Raw genomic sequence first — 22,729 nt, 5'->3', positions numbered from 1 at the left:
GTGCTACCTCATCCTTTAACCTACTCCTGGGTAATCAAATCAGTTTATTAGTAGAACATTACCCATTGTTGTTAACTGCTCATGTTCTGAAGTGTGATATTAATTATTAATTTATTATAAAGTGTGATATATATATATATTGTTTACATTCTCAAATAAACCGTTTAAACTTGCAAAACAGAACTACTTCTTGGCTCAGTGGGGTCAGGGTGGTTCCAAGAGAGGGGTGTTATATAGGGGTAGTCATCCAGAACTCATGAACTGGACATAAAGATATATCAATAAGGGTTTCCATTCAGTATCCCAGACTAGGCATTGACTTAGCTGTAATGCTGGATTGAATCCTCTTACAGTAGCTCTTAGGAGCAGGATCAGAATATTAAGCTTATGCACAGTCTACTAGAGCATAGCTCTGGGGACAGTGTCAAATGCTGTTTGAAGATCTATGAGTACCGCGTATAGGGGCATCTTCCTGAGGATAAACTATTTATCACAGCGAGCGGAGGCAGAGGCTTTGATCCACTGTGATTATGCCATTACAAAAACCTGCTTGTAAGTGGTTTACGACCCCATATTCATCGATCTAGGTCTCGAGGTGGTTTAAAATTGCCCTTGCACACATTTGTCCTCCGGCATCCCAGAGAGATAGGCTGATAGTTGCTAAGTTGATCCCTGAAACCCTTTTTAAAGATGGGGACTATTTCTTCTTGGGTCCAAGAAGCAGGTATGGCATTCCTCTTGAGTCCCACATTAAATAACTTTATCAGATAAGGGGTCGCTATATCAGGCTCACCCGCGTAAAGGTCAATGATCATTTTAGCTGGGCCTGGTGCCTTTCCCTGATGGCTCAAGAGGGCTACTTTTCCTTATTCAAATGCACCCACGATTTCATAAGGTTTTGCACTTCTGCCCTGGCGCCCTCTTTACGCTGAGCATCAGACGACTGCATCTGCTTGTTGTCTGGCTTGTCTTCTAAGTGCTGCCTGTCTGCTTGCTTGCGCTTGACCTCTTTGATTGTGTTGTTCAACTGTCTCTGCTGCCCTGCCTGCCTCTTTACACTGAGCATCAGACAATTTTCCAAAAGCATATCATCTCTTGGGTGGCATGATGATTGAATAACTGTGGATGTGTACTTCTTGTGTTTCGATGAGACTCATTTTCTGGATTTTCTTGTTTTCATTTTCCTGGATTACTTCTACCATTGTTTGGTGCATTTGTAGCTTTTGTTTTGGTCATTTGATAAGCAAAATAACTGTGGGCATGTTAAGGTGGGCGTCGGGTGAACATTGCGTACCTGGAGAAGCCAGGCTGTTTGTGCAGGAAGTCGGATGAAGAGAAGGTAACACAAGGAAGCAATCTCCACCCAGTCCTGATAAAACAGGTATGGATGGGGACCCACTCCTGATGCCACGGAAACACTTCCCTGCGGATTAACGTGACGTCAAGACAGTGCAAGCACTGACAGGGAAGGTAGATGGTTCCAGAATGTTCAAGGATGTCCAAGGCAGCAGACTGGAGGAATTGACGACTCCTTGTACACCCACGGAGGGCAACAGTGGAACTTGCAAGAAGAAAACACAGACCTTGTAAAAGTTGCAGAAAAGAACCGCTGAGAATTTCCGAGAGGCACTGAAGGAACTGCTGCAGCAAACCAGAAGCTGGTACCCCGGCTCAGTGGACCTCATATGGAAGGATCCACGGGGAAGCAGGTACCCAAGGGAGAACTGAAGCCCAAGGGAGAGCAGGGGTCCAAGTGAGAACTGAAGCCCAAGAGAGAGCAGAGGCCCAAGGGAGAACTGGAGCCCAAGGGAGAACAGGAGCCCAAGAGAAGGCAGGAACCCAAGGGAAGACAGGAACCCAAAGGAGACCTGGGGCCCGATGGAAGACAGGAGACCAGGGGGAAGCTGGAACCCAAGGGAGAACTGGAGATCAATGGAAAGGCAAGGCGAACTGGAAGCCAGGCAGGGCACAAGGCAACAGGGAGCCCAGACCCAAGGAGAAAAGGAGACTGGAACAGGGACAAATCCAAAAGGAGGAGCGCAGCGGCGAGTTATGAACAAACCGCGTTAAGACGCGCACTGTTCCTGCACTCAAGCGCTATAAGAAGCACTCGGCACGAAGCCGAGGCTTGAAGCGCAGGCCGAGCCGCGCATGCGCCAAAGCAACATAGCAGCAGAACGAGGCTTGACACGCATGCCTACGCCGCTGATGACTGCTCCCCGTGGCGTGCGCCCATGTCTCTCTGTAACAAGCATGGATGCCCGTCGGGGAACAACCCTCCTCGCCAGCCGGAACCTGGAATACAACTGCCAGGGTCAGGAACGTCTGCCGGCAGACCCCCAGGTAGGTACCCTAACAGGGCATTCTTAAGCAAAATAAGCACCAGTTCTAATTTCGTTCACTAAGGGCACTACCTCAGTAACTTTAAGCAAAATGTTCATCTGTTTTGACTGCATTAAGACACACCATTAGATTCTGTGTGGAACATTACCCGTGTCATGCCCCCTTGGTGCCCTCTAGTTGGAACCACCCTAATGTCTATAGCAGACATGCAGACAGACACAATTTCAAAAGAATATATTAGAAGATGGTTTGAAGCTCACACAAGTGAGAAAATGTAAACTGAAAATATTTTGACCATATTGAAATTGATCCAGAAGTAACCAAGAAGACAGTGAAAGATAGTGGCTGCAATTTTCTTTAATACACAGATTTTCTGAAAGAAATTGGTTGAATATTGTCTAATATCTCAGTTGATTATTATTCCATTATTATTTTATACATTTGTATTGCACAACATGTTGCAGCACACCTCAAGGTGCCTATCATGATCCATGGTGAAGGGGAGGAAGTTAGATGAAAGTATGAGAGAACAACTAGTTTTCCAAATGTTGAACTTCTAAATTGTAAGAGGTTGGAGGTATCGCAAAGGGTTTGCGCAAGAGTTTCAAAGGATGGCTCCTTGCATGGCCAATGTTTTGCCCCTCATAGAAGAGCAACTGAAGCACAGAGGATCCAGTAGTTTACAGGAGAAGAGTCAGACGGTCTCTCTGGCTTTTGAGAGGTAATGAGATTTGCATGGCTAGTTGTGGGGTTTCCAAAGATGGGTAAATAACTGAAAATAATATATTTGAATTTTCATCTTGTTTTGAACTGCAAGCAATTGTAATCATTTTAGATTAGAATCGGCAGGATGTGCCTGATAAGATTCACAATGGACATCAATTTGGCAGCAGAATTCTGTAGACATTGCAGTTTAGAAAATAGAGAGCAGTGAGTACTTTTGTGGAGAACATTGCAGTAGCTCAGCTTGGGAGCAATCACACCTTGATTAACAATGCATAGCTGGGAATTAGAGAGGTAGATTTTAAGGTTCCTCATATATTCCAAGGTGAGATATCCTGAAGAGAGAGAAGCTTTGATATGAGATGAAAGAAGGTTTGATGGTCCCTATAATATGGTTGTGGCCATTAACCAAAGGCTAACGATAACTTTAGGAAGCCAACTTTCATAAATTATGTTTTATCCGTGAGTGTGGATAAACTCTGATCTAGATTGCAAGACATCCCAATATATAGTTGAATGCCACTGGCATAGATGAAAAAGCCCAAGTCTCTCGATCTAAAAAGAGGTCCAAGATGGCGCATCGAGATATTGGAGCAGGTGGAAAAAATCATTGAAGCTTGAGGTTTACCAAAGGTCAAAAAGTCAGGAGGGGCAGAGCAAGGCACCTGGAGGACAGATGTGGTCCATTAGATAAGTAAGTGTTGAATCAGAAGAGAAGTGGTTGAAGACGTGGGCTACAAAGGTGGTTTGGCAAGGTTTTGGGGTCCAAGGTATCGAAGGCAGTCAACCGATCTAGGTTAGTTATATGATCCGTTGGAGTTCCTTTATGTTTGTAATCATAGGTGTCTCTGTTTCATGCTTAAAATATAGTCTGTATGGCATGGGGTCTAACAGCTGGTGAGGGAAGACTGAAACTGTGTTGCGACAAAAATGTAGCGGAGGATATAACGAGGAAGATTTAGGCATAGGCTGGCAAGGCTAAAAGTAAATGCTCTCTTACATAAGTCTCTATAAATCAACCTTACGCACTCCCTACCAGTCTCTCATAGATCCTGCTGCTCCTGATGTTCTCGGAAGGCCCTCGCATTGTTTCAAAAAGTGGATGGAGGGTAGGTGCAGGAGGACGGGTTTCCCAATACCCTACAATATAGAAAAACAAATGTGAACACCTTGTTTACAGTGACAGACAAACTCAAGGAAGGCACTGGCCAGGTATCTAGTCAATCCATCGAAAAGCATTTCCATCAAAATGCCTTTCCATTGACTATAATTCGATGGTATATTTGAAACTAGGGTTAGGGTGAGGGTTAGGGTTGGGGCTAGGGTTAGATTAGCGGTTAGATTAGGGTTAGGGTTAGGGTTGGGGTTAGGGTTAGGGTTTGGGTTAGTGTTTGGGTTGGGGCTACGGTTAGATTAAGGGTTAGATTAGGGTTAGGGTTGGGGGGTAGGCGTGGGGGTTAGGGGGGTTGGGGAGTAACCCCCTTGCCCCAATATACAAATGACATTAAAACGTTACAAGGAGGAGGCCAGTGCCGAAATTTCAGCACTGGACAGCTTCATGTAACTTTTTAACGTTACAAAAAAATGCATTGAAATGCTATCTTTTACATGTAAAAGTGCATTTCCATGGAAACCAGTCCATTTATATTTTCGATGGAGTGGTTTCGATGGAAAGGCACTTTTACATGTAAAAGATACCCTGTCGATGCTTTGGTAAACAATGCTTTTTTTTCGATGGCGTGGCATTTCGATGCTTTTTTTTAATGAAATGACAATGAATCCACTGGCCATCATAGGCTTAGATGTACTGTTCTTTGGTGATTTTGTGATCACTAAACATTGCTGCTTTGCGGCAGGATGACAGAGGGCACACCAGCTTTTCATCTTTTTTTTTTTTTACAGTACATCAGATTTGGTTACACAACTCCACATCAAAATCAATATATATGTATATAAAACAACAAACCCACCTAGCAGCAGCAAAAAGTATTATAAAAAGACAAAGCACGCTCTTTATAAATAGGTATTCTTTAAATTCCGGCTTGCTGTTTGTACTGACGTTGGCATGCTGGCCAAGCTACATGATATCCCAGATGCCCTTCAAATGACTCTTGACTGTGGATAAGGTCCAGGGAGTCCCTGCCATGTCCATTTGGGTCGGCAGCCCTTTAGGAGCCCCAGATTTTCTTGTGAGACTTCAGGCACCAATTGTTCTTTTTGGCCCAGGTCGGACCCGCTGCTGAACGCTATGCATTTTGTTGTGGGTCACGTGTACCCAGAGCAGCCTGGCATTATGGCCAGCCTGGGCTATGTTGAGCAGCAGATAGGGCATCAGGAGTGTGCTTTGAACCCTAGGCCAACTGTGCCTGGAGTGGGTTGGTTCTTGAAGGAGGCAGGCAGTGCTGGACTGGCTGGCGGAAGAGCACAAAGCCACGGACCACATAGGATGTACGTTACAATATCGTAGACGAAAAGCTCGAATTGCAAAATACCGAGGCTCACTCTGCCGCATTTTGCAATTCGAGCTTTTCTTTCTTTTTGTCCCCCGCTTTGTTTCTTATATGCAGGGGACAGCCCCGCAGCCCCCGAACTCGAGAATACCAAAGAGAGAGTTCAGGGGACACCCCCTCAACCCCTGCTCACCTCCCTCAGTATTTTCGCATTCAGTATTTTATACCTATGCCGAATGCAGCAATACGGTATGTATGACCTTTTGGATACCACCTTTTCGGTTGATACCGGCCACATACAGCCAAAGTGACCAGGGCAAAGAAGGGCTGTGGAGTAGCATCGGCTTTGGAGGCGATTACTCGCACAGCCAACGGCATTGGAAATGGAGGAACTGCCAGTGATGAACCAAGTACATTAACAATTAGTGGGGAGCCTTTTGATAATGGAGCAGTGCAAGAGGTTCCGGCATCAACTGCTTTAAAGGCACTCTGTTAGCATATTGAATACATTGCGTCATTTGGTGTTCTTTGAAAACAAGTCCAAAAGCAGCTGACTAGCCATGGGGCCAGTGCTCCAGATTAGATTTGGAGGTGGGAGTATTTTACTGCCTGTTTTTTAAAGTTGGGAGTAAAATGATATTTTGGGAAGTAAAAATGGAAGTCCAATTCCGAATGGCAGTATTTTATAAGCAATTAGAAATATGTTTTAACTGGAAAAAACGAATGTTTTTATAATAATAACTTCTTTGCACCTAGATATTCATGCACACCAAAAAAACATGTTTTCTATTATTACTGTCTGATCCGAAGAAGTGGTTTCTTTCTGTAGTACTGTACGCACTACTCGTGAAAATATATCAATGGAGCTGTGTCCGCAAAAGCAGCGGGACAATGTCCTAAGAGTCTGTTTCCTACTTTTTGTTGGGAGTATTTTTACTCCCTATTTTTAAGGAGTAAAAGTGGCCGATAAGCCCCTTATCTGTAGGGCTGCGTGGGGCTAACCCGTTATGTACACCCCAAAGGAGCGTGGGTTGCACCACATATAAGTAAAGTGAAAAGAAAACTTTTAATGTATACATATTATTGTATATACTTGTGCACTTATTGTAATCCCCATTTATGATGGAGAGGGGTTACACAAGATTGAATAACTTCTGCAAGGAAGAGGAGACCGGCAACTGTTTGAGTCATTGAACGATAACTGGAGTGGCTGCAAGACCAGATTTGTTGCATTTCCTAACAGCCTGAAAAGGGCTTTGTATTGATTATTTGCCTCTCTCATTTCTGGTACATTTTCTGGCTTCTTTAGCATTGGTCTCTGCTTGCCGAGTTTGCTGGTATTACCGGCGGGAAACCGGCAAACTGCACGTACCGTCTCTGCGGCCTGATATCCCAGTATTACCAGGATATTATGGGTGGCAGAGTGCTGGTAAATTCCCATTCCCATAGGACTCCATGGCATGGGATTTCCTGAATCAACGGCACTGTTAGTACAAGTGCCGGTGAGTCAGGCATTTCTGGGCCGGTAGGGGCCTGAACTCCGTGGCCCCCACAGGCAAACTTAAAGTGTGGCGGTGGGGGAAAAAATGGCAGAGCCAGAATTACCAGCATTGATTCCTGCATTTTTTCTAGACCAGCACACTTGTATTGAGGCCCTTAGACTGGTAGTGTCAGTTTTTCCCGCAGTCTGCAGATTTGTCTTTATTTATACGTAGGTGCACAGGCTGCATATAGCAACGGTGACACGCAATAATCAATGAAATAACAAAAATAAAAAAAGGAATTAGTCAGTGATCAAACCAGTCTAAAGCAACTGATTTACAAGGTGAAAGAATTTCGATAGAAACAAAAGCAAGGTCAAGAATATTCCACTTACTATGCAGAGCCAATCAGATTCTAAGCACAACAACATTTCAAAATGTATGACACATTGCAGCCAAACCGACAGCATTAGAACCATTAACCTCACCAAAACAATATTCTGGGAATAGCATAATGTTACATTGGCAACGCATTCTTCCAAGGTTTTATGACACTCCCCAAACGGCCTATAAAAACGATGGAAAGCATGTTGCACAGAAACAAAACAACAAGCAGATGTTGACATATCTATCCCTAAATGAACTAAACTGAGTTCTGACTAATGTAGCCCATTTTAGAGGTATTTGAATAGAAGCTAAATCCTAACTTCCTATGTGGCAATGTATTTGAAGTGCAGAATTGGGTGGCCTTCCGGCAATAAACCACCAAAGCTATAGGTATGTACAGGATTCGAGGAAGGATACAGTATTTTTTAAGAATGCTCGTTTTTTGCTAATGTAACAGAAGAGACACAATGGGGATCAGTATGATTTTGGTGCTATCTTTCAGGTGTCAGAAATGCGAGGAGGACAACTTGGTGAAGGTTTTTCACAAGTAGCCATTTTATTAACTCAAAAGGGTATGACAAACGCCTCACTATACCTCACATGAAGAGGATTTCCCTGCCTATCAAAACAAGACTAAAGGAAAACACTCTAATAAAAGGAATCTGTCCCTCACACTTATACATACATACAATTCCTAAAGGTATGCTATGGCAATTCAGATATAACAGAAATGACTGTTCTACTCAACATGAACCTGATAACGTTGTACCTTTGTAGCCTGGGTCGGATCCTTTGAATCAAGGTTCCAAACAAGGAAGTTCCCCTTTTGAATGGTCAAGTTCTGTTCATAATGTTCTTCTTGCTCCAAAAAGTCTTTCTCTCGGCACTTGACAAGTTTCCACAAAATGAAAAGAGAAGTTTTGATCTTCAAACTGATAATCAACACTGCAATAACGCTCCTCCTTCTTGGAACATAAGCAATTCAACAATTCTTGATTCACAACAATGGGCCTCATTACGGGTCGGGCGGTCCGGAATTAACAGTGGCGGTAAACCCGCCACCACTGTTAATTTCGGACCGCCCGATCCCGAGTCCTGCTGGCGGGAGGTGATCTTCCCGCCAGGTCTGATGTGGCGGGTTGAACACCTCCCGCCTGCATGCGGACATTTGAACCACCAGCACCATCACGAGATGGTGCCGGTGTTTCCACTTCCCCATTCCCATTGAGTCCCATGAGACTCAATGGGAATGGGTATTAACACCATTCCGCCTCCGTGACTCCCGGGACACCGGGGCTGTTACGCTCACCTGATTCCCACGGGGGCGTCGATCTGGACTGGCCTGGTGCCACGTAGAGCCGAGATGACTGACTGGACAGACCCACTTAACTTCGTTTGTCGGCTCGTATGAATATCTTTCTGCAAAGGAGAAAGGGGATTAACCTCCCGTAATTTGAGCGTTAACCCACCTTCCACTCCCGTTGTCTGCCCACTGACCACTCCTGATGTTCCCTCTTAATCTCACCTGATGGTTTGGAAAGATGAGCTCTCCATCCTGCATCGAACGCAGGGGCGCGTAGACGACCAGTTACTTCACTGGCGTGGAGGAATTGGTGAGTTCCAGTATTGACTCTAGAATCCAATAGTTTGTAAGAGTTGAAATGTCTGATCTTCACTCTTTCCGATTCCTTGTAGGTTGCCGGTTTAACCACCACGAAGAGTCCAAATGGAAGTTGGTGAGAGTCAGGTAAGTCTATAGTGGTTTTCCCCTTAGGGGCCGGGGTACGGCGATGATGCAGAGTTAACTGCGCTGACCCGAGATGAGGTGAGTACCCCCCTCCGGTAAATCAGGTAAGTCTTTGGGGGGTAGCTTGTAATGTCCAGTGGTTTCCCCTTAGGGGCCGGGGTGCGGCGGTGATGCAGAGTTAACTGCGCCGACCCGAGATGAGGTGAGTACCCCCCTGTGGTAATCCGGTGTGTCTTTGGGGGTAGCTTGTATTGCCCTTTTGCATTCCTTGCTCACCTGGCTTTTCTTGTCCCCTTAGATATCGGAGAGCGGTCTGGAAGTGCAGAGTTCGCGATGGAGTGAGGAAAAGCTGCACTGGATGGTGAGTTCAGCACGGCACTGCGAGGTGCGTGGCGACGCGCGTGCGATGACTTCTTCTTCAAGATCGACGGCGCGATGGATCAAGAATTCAGGTAAGGTTTCAAGTTTAAATCTCTTCTCCTTCTTTCTTTTCGTTTCCAGGGGGTCCAGGACTGAAGCGGGCGTGGCTGAAGACTGGAAGCTGCTGAAGGCACGGTGAGCGTAACGCTGCTGAATGCAGAATAATGCGAAGCACGTGCGGCTGTCCGGGCGTGGTTTAAATAGCCTTGGAAGAAGTCCCAGGTAAGTATTCTTCCACAGCCCCCACCCGAGTAGAAAGTAGTCCTTCAGGTAAAATAGTCCCTCCTAAGCTCCATTTGGCTTGTGGCTTCGTGCAGCATGGTCTACACCAGGTAAGTATGCAGCATGGTCTGCATTAGGTAGGTTTTCTGTAATGAGCCTGGCGCCATAGGCGCCAGGACTGCACCCAAACAGCCCCTAACTGGGGTTTTTGGGCATGCTCCAAATGGCATGATGCCTGCTTCCGGGGTTGCTGGGCCTGGTCTGGCTTCTCGGGGGCAGGCATCATGACAGCACTCCCCCTCAAGGCCCCTCCTAAAGTCGTTCTTCCCCTTGGCCTTGGTTTGTTAGGAAATTCTCGGTATAACTTCTTCACTAATTGAGGTGCATGCACGTGGTAACTAGGTTCCCAAGACCTTTCCTGAGGACCGTAGCCTTTCCAGTCGATTAGATAAAAGATTTGTGATCTCACTCTTTTTGAGTCCAAGATGCTCTTAACCTCAAATTCGGGCTCTCTGTCTATGAGGATGGGATCGGGTGGTTTGGTTAGTCTTGTTCCTGGTTGTACTGGCTTCAAAAGGGACACGTGAAAAACGGGATGAATCCGCATATGAGCAGGTAGGTCCAACTTGACAGCCACCGGGTTAATGATGGCCTTGATGGAGTAAGGTCCTAAATACCTATGGTTAAAGGTCCGTGTTCCCTTGAGTGGGATGTTCTTAGTGGCCAACCATACTTGGTCCCCTATCTGGTATTGCGGTGCTTCACTCCGGTGCAGATCCGCATCTTTCTTGTATTTTTCCTTAGCCTTTCGCAAATGCGCAGTTGCTTCTTTAAAGGCTTGTGTAATAACAGCGTGGAGATGGTCCACCGCAGGCATCCCCAAGTGTTGGGGCGAATCAAGGTCCGAGGTTCGAGGATGGTGTCCACAGATGGTAAAAAAAGGACTTTGTCCAGTTCCCGAGTGTACGGAATTATTGTATGCATACTCGGCAATCCAAAGAATGTCTTTCCAAGTACCCTCAGACTGATGTAGCATACAACGCAAGAACTGCTCAAGAGTCTGGTTGGTCCTCTCTGTTTGACCGTCGGTCTGAGGGTGGTGACTGGTGGAAAGCCTAACATCTATCTGCGCCAGTTGGCAACATTTTCTCCAAAAATGCGAAATGAATTGACTGCCCCGGTCCGAAATCAACACGGATGGAAAGCAGTGTAGGCGAACAATGTTTTCAAGGAACTCTTTGGCCAGGACTAAAGCTGAAGGTATCCCTTTTAAAGGAATAAAGTGGGCCATTTTGGAAAAAAGGTCCACAATAACTAAAATGGTGTTAAAGCCATTGCACGGGGGTAGATCTGTGATAAAGTCTAATGACAAGGTATGCCAAGGAGTTGGTGGGATGTCCAAAGGTCGTAATAGTCCAGCGGGTCTTTTCTTTTGACTTTTATTTTGGGCGCAAATGCCACAAGACATGACAAACAATTTAATGTCTTTGCGCCAGGTGGGCCACCAGAATTGTTTCTTAATTTTGGCTTCAGTTTTTGCAATACCAGGATGTCCTTCCAGTAAGGTATCATGGTACCGGGAAATGACAAGTTCTTGTAGTTCCTTTTGTGGCAGAAATAGCCGGCCTTGGTAATAAGGTAAATCATCGGTGACAGAATACTCTGGACCTTTCTTGGCCCAGACCTGTAAGGCAACTGAATCAAAGAGCTGGTGGATCTTTTCTTGAATGTCCTCCAGTGTATGTATGGACGTCAGGCCAAGGATTCTCTGTTCGGGAATTATGGGTACAGGTTCTAAGGCTATTTCAGTTTCTCCCATTCCAATCCGGGACAAGGCGTCTGCTTTACCATTTTTACAACCAGGTGGGTATTTGTGGGTAGGCTTCGCGTTCTGTTACGCTCACCAGATTCCCACGGGGGCGTCGATCTGGACTGGCCCGCTGTTGCTTCCACCAGAGTAACACGTAGAGCCGAGATGACAGACTGGACAGACCCACTTAGCTTCGTTTGTTGGACTCGTACAAATATCTTTCTGCAATGGAGAAGGGGAATTAACCTCCCGTAATCTGAGCGTTAACCCGCCTTCCCACTCCCCTTGTCTGCCCACAGAACACTCCAGAAGTCCCCTCTTAATCTCCCCTGATGATTTGGAAAGATGAGCTCTCCATCCTGCGTCGAGCGCAGGGGCGCGTACACGACCAGTTACTTCACTGGCGTGGAGGAATTGGCGAGTTCCAGTATTGACTCTAAAGTCCAATCGTTCGTAAGAGTTCAAAAGTCTGATCTTCACTCTGCCAATTCCTTGCAGGTTGCAGATTTAAACCACTAGAAGAGTTCCAAGTGGCAATTGGTAAGATCCTGGTAAGTCTATTGTGGTTCTCCCCTTTGGGGCCGGGGTACAGCGATGATGCAGAATTAACTGCGCCGACCCGAAATGAGGTGAGTACCCCCCTGTGGTAAATCAGGTAAGTCTTTGGGGTTAAGTTGTATTGTCCTTGTTTTCCCCTTAGGGGCCGGGGTGCGGCGGTGATGCAGAATTGACTGCGCCGACCCGAGATGAGGTGAGTACCCCCTTGTGGTAATCAGGTAAGTCTTTGTGGGTAGGTTGTATTGTCCTTGTTTTCCCCTTAGGGGGCGGGGTGGGGCGGTGATGCAGGATTGACTGCGCCGACCCGAGATGAGGTGAGTACCCCCCTGTGGTAATCAGGTAAGTCTTTGGGGGTGGTTTGTATTGCCCTTGCTCACCTATTTGTTCTTGTCTCCCCCAGGTGTTGAAGAATGGCCTGGAGATGCTGGGTTCGCGATGGAGTAAAGGAATGCAGCCCCGGATGGTGAGTTCAGCGCGGCGCTGCGAGGTGCTTGGCAACGCACCTGTGAAGGCTTCTCTCTTCCAGATCGACGATGTGCTGGATCAAGGATTCAGGTAAGGGTTTTGTTCTGATCTCTTCTCCTTCTCCTTTTCTTGTTCCAGGTGTTCCAGGGCTGAAGCGGGCGTGGCTGAAGACTGGAGCTGCTGAAGACGCGGTGAGCGTTACGCTGCAGCACGCAGAATAACACAAAGCACGTGTGGCTGTCCGCGTGTAGCTTAAATAGCCTTGGAAGAAGTTCCAGGTAAGTATTCTTCCACAGCCCCACCCGAGAGGAAAGGAGTCCCTGAGGTAAAATAGTCCCTCTAAGCCTCATTTGGCTTGTGGCTTCGTGCAGCATGGTCTGCATCAGGTAGGTATGCAGCATGGTCTGCATCAGGTAAGTTCTCTGTAATGAGCCTGGCGCCCATGGCGCCAGGACTGACTTTATTCTTATGAGCCTGGCGCCTTAGGCGCCAGGACTGTAGCCAAATAGCCCCTAACTGGGGTTTTGGGCATGCTTCATGTGGCATGATGCTTGCTTCCGGGGTTGCTGGGCCTGGTCTGGCTTTCCGGGGGCAGGCATCGTGACAGCACTCCCCCTCAAGGCCCCTCCTAAAGCTGTTCTCCCTCTCGGCCTAGGTTTGTCTGGAAATTCTTGGTGGAACCTTTTCACTAATTGAGGTGCATGCACATGGTCACTAGGCTCCCAAGATCTTTCTTGTGGACCATAACCTTTCCAATCAATGAGATAGAAGAGTTTTGATCTCACCCTTTTAGAGTCCAAGATATTCTTGACTTCGAATTCGGGTTCTCCGTCTATGAGGATAGGTTCAGGTGGGGTGGTTAGCCTAGTTCCTGGTTGCACAGGCTTCAAAAGAGACACGTGAAAAACAGGATGAACACGCATGTGACCAGGCAGGTCCAACTTGACGGCCACTGGGTTAATTATAGCCTTAATAGAATAAGGTCCCAAATACCTGGGGTTAAAAGTCTGTGTTCCCTTGAGTGGTAAGTACTTGGTGGCTAACCATACTTGGTCCCCTACTTGGTATTGCGGTGCTTCACTCCTGTGGTGATCAGCATCCTTCTTGTATTTATCCTTAGCCTTTTGTAAATGTGCAGTCGCCTCTTTAAAGGCTTGTGTGATAACAGCGTGGAGATGGTTCACCGCGGGCATCTCTAAATGCTGGGGAGAATCTAAATCTGAGGTTCGAGGATGGTGACCATATATGGTTAAAAAAAAGGGCTTTGTTTAGTTCCTGAGTGTACAGAATTATTGTATGCATACTCGGCGATCCAAATAATGTCTTTCCAATCCCCCTCAGATTGATGTAGCATACAACGTAGGTATTGCTCAAGAGTCTGGTTGGTTCTCTCTGTTTGACCGTCGGTCTGGGGATGGTGGCTGGTTGAAAGCCTAACATCAATTTGTGCCAGCTGGCAGCACTTCCTCCAAAAATGTTAAATAAATTGATTTCCCCGGTCCGAAATTAACACGGAAGGAAACCCATGTAGGCGGACAACATTTTCAAGGAACTCCTTGGCCAGGATTGAAGCTGAAGGTATTCCTTTTAAAGGAATGAAATGGGCCATTTTAGAAAAAAGATCTACAATAACTAGAATGGTGTTATAACCGTTGCACGGGGGTAAATCCGTGATAAAGTCTAATGACAAGGTATGACAAGGAGTAGGTGGTATGTCTAATGGTTGTAATAATCCAGCAGGTTTTTTCTTTTCCCCTTTATTTTGAGTGCAAATGCCACAAGACATGACAAACAACTTGACATCTTTTCGCCAGGTGGGCCACCAAAACTGTTTCTTGATTTTGGCTTCAGTTTTTGCAATGCCAGGATGCCCTTCCATCAAGGTGTCGTGGTAATGAGAAATGACAAGTTTCTCTAGTTCCTCTAGTGGCAGAAATAGCCGGCCTTGGTAATAAGGTAGATTGTTGGTGACAGAATACTCTGGACCTTTCCTTGCCCAGCCCTGTAAGGCATCGGAATCAAAGAGTTGATGGACCCTTTCTTGAATGTCCTCCAGAGAGTGTATGAATGTCAGACCAAGGATCCTCTGTTCGGGAATTATGGGTACAGGTTCTAAAGCTCTTTCTGTTTCTCCCATTCCAATTCGGGACAGGGCTTTAGCTTTTCCATTTTTACAACCTGGTCGATAGGTTATTACAAAGATGTTCCAAAGATGTGAGGGCAGGGATTGGCCCTGGGTCAGAGAGGGCAAAGTGTTTTTGCTACAGGATAGTGCAATCGTAACAAAGCCCATTTATCGGAAAGTTACTGAGGCGGTCAGCAATTCCACAGGTCTTCATATGTCATCAACAGGGCTGAAGTACAGAAAAAGTGTGGGGGATCAATAACAAACTCAGAGGGACAGAATATACCCAAAAGTGAAATACACACATTTAGTTCGACTGGCCTTTCAAAATAGAAGAAAATTCAAAATAAAAAGGAGCATTGTCTTTCACATAATTAATCATAAATACCCGGAAAGCAAAACAGCTAGAGGAGATGTTCCTAGAACAATGCTGGCAACCCAGAAATCTATATTGAAATATTCTATGTAAAGCCAAATATCAATACAAGACGTGGGCTTTGAAGATACTTTCATGTGGTTTTGTGGATTATTGGGTTCAAATCCTGGTGGGCGAAAACTTGAGCAAACAAGCTCTTTTTGCAAGCTGGCCTCAAAAACACCCATGGGGGTGAGTCGGCACTGCGAAAAAAGTGGACGGATGCTGTCAACCCACATGTAATCTCAACTTGTCCCCTGAAAATCAGCACAGGGGCAGGTAGAACAGCACCAGTCCAGCAACCTCTCCTCCCAAATCCATGGACCTGGTAAATCATCACAACAAATTTGCCCTCTGATCCTTTCCCCTCCTCACCACGATGTTTGGCTTTCAACAATACTCTGTTTTATAACTCAGACTTGAAAAGTACACACATCATAGTTAATGTACTCCAGCAATATAGGAATCCTTTTAGAAATATGTTAAACAAAAAAAAGAGTACAAATCTTGCATTATTTTCGCACCCTAAAAGTCTACAAATAGCAGAATGAAATTCCACAAAGTTATAAAAAATAGCTGTTTGGCTTTCAAGACTTAATAATAACAAAAGATAGTGTGAAAAGGTAACCTTTTGCATCGTTTGACAAGGGCATGCTTTATATCATGCAAAATGTGACATTTTCGCCCCCAAAAAAATATTTAACACACAAAATGCAGACATATGACTACTATCAAGAGTGCATAGCTCTTTTTTGTCAACATATTTTAATTGTTTTCAAAGAGGACAGATTTGGGTGGCAACTAGTTTTTCTGTATGTGCTTTCAGAATAAAATGTTCCTTTTCATCCCCTGTTCCAAAACAAAGGTTCTTTAATGGACCATTAGTATAAACAAAGAGCGTGATAAACTCTAACTGTGAGGCCCCACCAGTCTGATGGGCTGCTGGGGAGGTGGGCGGGAGGTATTTGTCTCTAGAAGTGCGTCGCAGGGGATTGGGAGCTGACAGCATGGCTGCTCTACAACAGGAACAAAGAAAAGCCCTGTGGCCTCGTTACTTCCTATACTCATCACGTCAGTAGGTTGTTGTGGGAGCCCCGAAGGCACGGACCCTGGGCGACAGCACAGACTGCACATGCTGTGATGTCCACATGACCTTTGTCACGTGGACAAGGAATAAAGGGAGGAGGATCCCGCCAGAAAGGCAGTTCCCGCTCTGGACAATAGAGCTGTGTGCCTGTATCTCCTTTCTGTGCAGTGAGGCTGGGGTGCGCCGCAAAGGCGAGAAGGCAGGACATCTGGACCACCTGACACGACTCGACCCGCCTCACGGGCAACCCCATGACCTGCTGAGCTACTCACGCCAATCAGAGGGGAAGCCCGGGAGGTTAAAAACAAACAAAAAAAACCCCCAAAAAAACACAGCACACAAGTAGGTGCGCCGCACCGGGGGGGGGAGAAAAATAAAAACAAGCTGGCAGACACACGCGACCCCCATGTCCAGAACGACCACCAGCATATGCGCTGGCCCGCTGCCAGAGAGAGAGAAAAAAAAAGAAACACAAACTCTCTCCACGGTGCACAACGCGCTGTCCAGGTGCACAGAAGCTCGCTCTGCCCACGTGGCAGCAGCTGCTCCAGAAGAAAGAAAAAAAAAGGGCAAATTGTCCGTGGTAAAATAGCACAAAGGCCTGCCACGTGGCCCACAAACAAACCAGAGGCGAGCACACCAGTCCCCACGCACGCAAGAATCAAAGACCCTAGATCACAACCCACGCTGAAAAAGCCACCACTAGCAAGAAGGTACACAAGACTGCCCAAGTGCACCAGAACACCCTCAACAAAGAAAGGCCACGAGCAGGGACACAAACACTAGCAAGGGGACTGAGGAGGCTCCACGTATGCCAAGCACCCAGATCTGAGGCTGCGCAGAGACACAAGAGTGCTGCGTCAACTGCCCCTAGAACACCCGGACATGACAGACGATGTCACAACCCCACAGAGGCTACAAGCCCACAATCCAGACACCAGCACGTGGCTAGACACCATGCAAGGGACTTTCATGCAGCCCTTCCAACCTTTTGGACCACGCACTGGTCTTAGATGGGAACTGTGGATGCAACAATTAGCGGAAAGTTGAAGATGAGGAGATGAAGAGGGCGTTCCTTATGCTCAACCTAGGCACAATGGCACTCCACATATTCAATGCCCTACCAAACCGAGGCACGCCGGATGACTATGAGACAGCGAAAGACATACTCACAAAAAAATTCAAGCCCAAAGTCAGTGCTCATTTCGAAAGATTCAAGATGAGCCAGGCCAGACAACGCCCACAAAAAAGAATAGACGACTTACACAGCCGCCTGAGGGAAATGGCACTGGCCTGCGTCTTCCAGAAAGAAGAATTCTCGGTAAGACAGCAAGTCATACACGGTCTATCGTCGGACAACTAAGACGCACCATTCCTGCAGAATCAGATCTTCCACCAGACACCATCCTATCCATGGGACGACTACGAGAACAGATGGATGAACATGCAACAGAGATGGAGCCATCGACAGTGACGACACCGACAGCCCCAGCAGAGAAACATCCCCGAACCATGTGGACTAACACTACAGCCACAGAAGAGATAAAGTACACATGATCTCGGCAGTGAAACCCAGACACGAGAATCAACCAAGCGGGACCTGGTCATGATGATGCACCATACTAGTGGACAAAATCCCAGTAATAATGATGATCGACACAGATGCCCTGTGAACGTTATTCCATCATCCAAATTCAACAAACATGACCCCAAACCCATGCTTTGACGGCGGTCCGTCCTACTCTATGCCTATGGCAGCAAAAAGCCCCTGCCTGTGGCGGGCTACTTCAAGACAACCCTCTCCCACTGAGGAATCAGCTGCAAGACCCGCATCCATGTCGTTGACGCTGGCATTGAAACGATCCTCAGCTGCGCAACTGCGGAACGCCTGGAAGTCATCCAGTTCAACCTCGCAGTACAACCCGGCGACATAGAACAGCTACTAGCAAAGCACAAGAACCTCTTCACATGAATTGGCTGTCTCAAGGGCAGGTCAGTGAAACTCCACATCGACCCCACCATCGAACCACGGGCGGTGCATCACAGGAGAGTACCGTTCCATATGAGAGCTGCACTGGAGGCAGAGCTCAAGGAAGAACTGAGGATCATCGAAAAATCCTCTGGGCCCACCCTGTGGGTCTCTCCAATGGTGCTCAAAGCCACCCTTCAACGGCTAGAAGACTCGGGGCTCACGCTCCACGAGGAAAAATGCGAGTTCGGAAAACGATCACTAAGCTTCTTCGGCTACGTCTTCAACAAGCATGAAGTCTATCCGGACCCCAGCAAAGTCAACGACATCAAGAATGCGCATGCCCTGACCACAGCGACAGAGGTCCGCAGTTTTTTAGACATGGCCACGTAATGTAGCCGTTTCATTCCGGACCTAGCCACGTCAGCCGCCCCCCTGCGCAAACTCACCAAAGCCAGAGCCCATTGGAACTGGGGAAATTAACAGGAACAAGCGTTCAAAAAAGATCAAGGACTACCTTTCCAGCAATGCCATTATGGCATTCTTTGACATTTCCCACACAACAGAACTACTAGTCGACGCCAGTCCAGTGGGGCTGGGAGCAGTGCTAACACAGAAAGACAAAGAAGGAACAGTTTTCACCATCGCTTTTGCGAGCAGGGCGCTCACACCAACAGAAAGAATCTACGCCCATATATCGAAAAGGAGACGCTGGCCATCATCTGGGGGTGCAAACACTTCCATGTGTGCATCCTGGGGCCCCCAGTGAAAGTGATGACAGACCACAAACCACTCATCCCCATATTCGGAGGATCGGCCCCACGCCCCCCAGCTAGGATCAAGCGTTGGCTTCTGCAACTCCAACAGTTTGATTTGAACGTCCAATATCGAGCAGGCGCTGATAATCCAGCGGACTTCCTGTCACTACACCTGCGCCCAGCCACCACCACCGAACGTAAAGCCGCAACAGTGCAGATGAACATGTGTGCCAGATTGTCGCATGCGCCAGGCCTAGATCCATTAAAATTGAAATCCAGTTCGAAACAGACAAGGACATGTGCCTACAACACACAAAGACGGCAATCCTGTCTGGGGAATGGAAAACATTCCTGACAGCAGTTACACGGAAGACAGCCCCAGCTCAAGAACTAATACAAGCCCTCTTCGGGATACGCCACAAACTGTCCATATCACTAGATGGCTTAATCCTAAAAGGGCACAGGATCCTGCTACCCGCGTCCCTCCACGAGAAAGCCCTCAGACTAGCACAAGAAGGGCACCAAGGGATAGTGAAAATGCAGGCATTCCTCAAGTCCCACGTATGGCTACCACACATGCAGCGCAAGGTCATGATGCTAGTAGAAACATGCACAGCTTGTCGGTCCACACGCTGACCAGGACCGCCGGAACCAATGACGTTCCCCTCCCAGAGCGACCTCCGTGGGATGCCATAAGTATCGGTTTTTGCACGATTGCGAATGAAACATACCAACTGGTTGCGATCGACGAACACACTAGATATCTGGAAGTCGAGCCGGTCGTCTCCACTGACGCCACATTCGTGACCACGGTTCTGGAAAAGATGTTTGTGCCACATGGCATTCGATCCACAATCTGGAGTAACAATGGACCCCCGTTCACGAGCAAAGGGTTCAGGACCTTCATTAATGATCTAGGAATACGCCATCACCATATCACCCCGTACTGGCCACAAGCCAATGGAGATGCCGAAAGATTAATTTCCTCAATCAACAAGACAGTCAGAATCGCCAAAGACAAGGGTCGGCCATGGCTCCCAGAGCTCTACAGATTCCTCTGTGCCTATCAACTGACCCCCCACTCAACCACACTGGCCAGCCCAGCAGACCTGATGTTTGGCGTGCCCATCCAAGGAAGCCTACCCCTACACCGCTCCTGGAAACCGCCACGGGTTGACCTGGAGGAAGTCGAGACCAAAAGGCGCAGACACAAGGCCAAAGAAGACGAAGCAAGAAGAGCCACACCCAGCGAGCTCCATATAGGAGACACAGTGTTCATGAAAAACAGAACCCACAAAGGAAAGATGTCCCTCCCTTATGAATCAGTACCATGGACGATATCCCGCCGAGAGCATGGCCTCGCCTCCGCCACCTGAAGAGAAGAGACATTGACCAGGAATGTCTCACACTTCCAAAAGATCCCACCAACACTGTGGGAAGAAGTCACCAGAGAACCAAACTCCTCAAGAGCTACAACCCCTCATGGAGACAGCCACCCAAGTCCCATAGAGGAAAAGAAGCCAAGGGAGAACATAGCGCGAGGAGACTTGAACCAACAAGAAGAGAGAGACGCAACCAGACCCTCAACACCACACCGGGAGCGAGGGGACCACTACTCACTCCGGAAACGACTAGTGCAGTCAACGCGACTATAAGGATATGTACTGAAAGGCATCTATCGGTGAAAGAGAGACAGAGAGACAAGACGAGACACAACCAGACAGTGGCAGACTGCCGCATGGAAACAGCCCCAGAAAAGAACATTACATCTTGTTATCTAACATTTTATGTGTTTGATTTGTTTATCTGAAGTTGAAAAGAGGTGTGATGTCCACGTGGACAAGGGAGGAGGAGCCTGCCAGAAACGCAGTTCCCGCACCGGATGATAGAGCTGTGTGTCCTGTCTCTCCCTTCCACGCATCGAAGCTGGGCTGCGCCGAGTTACCCCTCAGGTCTGACCCACAGGCCAGAGCTGACATCACACATGCCTCGGGCTGGCTCTGGTAAGATTTATGTTGAATGATGCAGGGTTGGCTTTGGGGACTTTGACCAATTCTGGGAAAAATCGGTGTTGTCTCTTGTCATGTAGATGTGGTTAGTTTGATATGAATGGAAGTGTGGTGTTGTATCCTATTGACAGTCTACCTAGACGTGCATCATTTTGGAATGTAGAATGGTGTTTGGAAGGCGCAGTTATCCGAATGACAGTTATTCCGTGTTGCGTTGCGCATGTCGCTGCTTTATCATGTAACTGTTGAAGCGTGTTCCAGCTACAGAGGTTAACAAGTAACCTCAGGACCCTTTCGACAACCACACACCATCTGAGCCAGTGTGATGTCTATCTATCATAGATGTCCAGTAAAAAATGTCATGACTGCCACCTAGGCCCCCCAGCACCAATTGCAAACTGTTTGGCTATTTGCCAATTTTTTTGTCGAAAGTATGCGCTACAATGCAACATTTTAACCCATTATTTTTAAAAAAATCACAGGGGCATTTATCACTATGCTCGGTCGCTATGGCATTTTTGGGGGAAATAGTTATGCCCCCCCACTTAAAAAAATCACCAGCCGCCACTGGTCCTCAGACTGTGTTGGGAACAAGATGGGGGGAACCCAGGGACTATGGTGGGAGCACAATTGGCGGGAACCATGGGATAGTGGTGAGACCAGAGTGGGGAGAGCCCAGGGTGTGTGATGGGGTGGGGAGAGCCCAGGGACTGGGTAGGAGTGGGATGAGGGAGCCCAGCGACTGTGATGGGAGCAGGTGACGCTGTGCTATATATACTGTCCATTTGGCATTTCTGGGGGATCCCGACCTGCCCAAAATTTGCTCAGGGGGGCCCTGTCCAAAAAAGTTTGAAGACCACTGGTCTAAGCACCAGGCGCCCTCTCCACCCTCCTCTATTAACTTCAGAAGCTGAGATTTTATCAACTGATTGTAACTCTCCTTATAGCCACCAGAGGGAGCACAATGCAAGGCTAAAATTAAACATCAACAAATAATACATTGCACCGGAAGTGTCCTTTCCCTAAAACTGGACAATGCTTTTACAAACACGGAGAAAGACTGATTTTGTGGAAAAATATGTGTCTGTAAACCTAGTATAGCGGGCGTAAATCCAATAATACGTGCTGGAAACCCCCCAAGCTTTGGTAACGGGAACATTCTTTGTCATTTCAATAAAGCATTCCTTAAGTTTTGTATGGCGCTCCCTTCACACAGTACGAAACGTATGTATAAAAAGGCGCATTGACAGCAGTTGATAATGTGGAATTTCGCGCGCGCACACACAGGCTCACTCCCATGCCTGGGCCTCTTCCGTGGGGAGGGGAGGAGGGGTCCTAGCGATGCGATAGGCATTCCGGGAAGGCAATGCGCCTCAGCTCACATTTTGCCTCACGTTTTTTCCAAGAGAGCGCCAGGAGCACAGAAGTCTGCGAAGTGGAACTGGGATTTTTGTAAGGCACGTTTTGTTCAACTATTTCGTTTTTTATTTATCATAACTTCTCCCACCCCTTCCCGAATCTTCCCCTTTCTTCCCACTTTTAACAGGCCAAGCCCACTAACGGAGGCAGTTTAGGGTGCCAGTGGGACGGTGGGAGGCTTTAGGGTTGGGGGTGCCTTGGGCACCAAGAGGGGACTAGGAGGAGAGGGTGGCTGCTCTCCCCTTCGGCCTTTTCTCTTGTCAGCGCCGTCTACCTCCGACATCCCCGACATCCCCAAACTCTCACTGCACATACACTGCACATACATGATCGGTTCTATC

At 47.4% G+C, this 22,729-nt stretch overlaps 1 protein-coding gene across 4 annotated transcripts in view; it reads left to right on the top strand.

Moving 5' to 3' along the window:
* LOC138581040 (sulfotransferase 1 family member D1-like) overlaps positions 1-22,729 on the top strand; it is a 289,076-nt gene that overhangs the window by 44,846 nt on the left and 221,501 nt on the right. The window contains exon 1 of one of the 4 annotated variants that reach the window (XM_069652066.1): positions 22,289-22,426. The exons of 1 other annotated variant lie outside the window; for it this stretch is intronic. Coding sequence is in view for 2 of the 3 variants with exons in the window: in XM_069652068.1 (XP_069508169.1) it covers positions 22,336-22,421 (86 nt within the window). In the remaining variant the exon portion in view is untranslated. Of the gene's footprint in view, positions 1-22,288; positions 22,427-22,729 lie in introns of those variants that run through there. 2 more of the 4 variants (XM_069652068.1, XM_069652065.1) reach the window with 2 other exon arrangements.

This window comes from Ambystoma mexicanum, chromosome 3p (genome assembly GCF_040938575.1).
Source record: "Ambystoma mexicanum isolate Mex_15411 chromosome 3p, UKY_AmexF1_1, whole genome shotgun sequence".
NCBI lineage: Eukaryota > Metazoa > Chordata > Amphibia > Caudata > Ambystomatidae > Ambystoma > Ambystoma mexicanum.
This window is presented reverse-complemented; position numbering and strand designations above follow the sequence as displayed.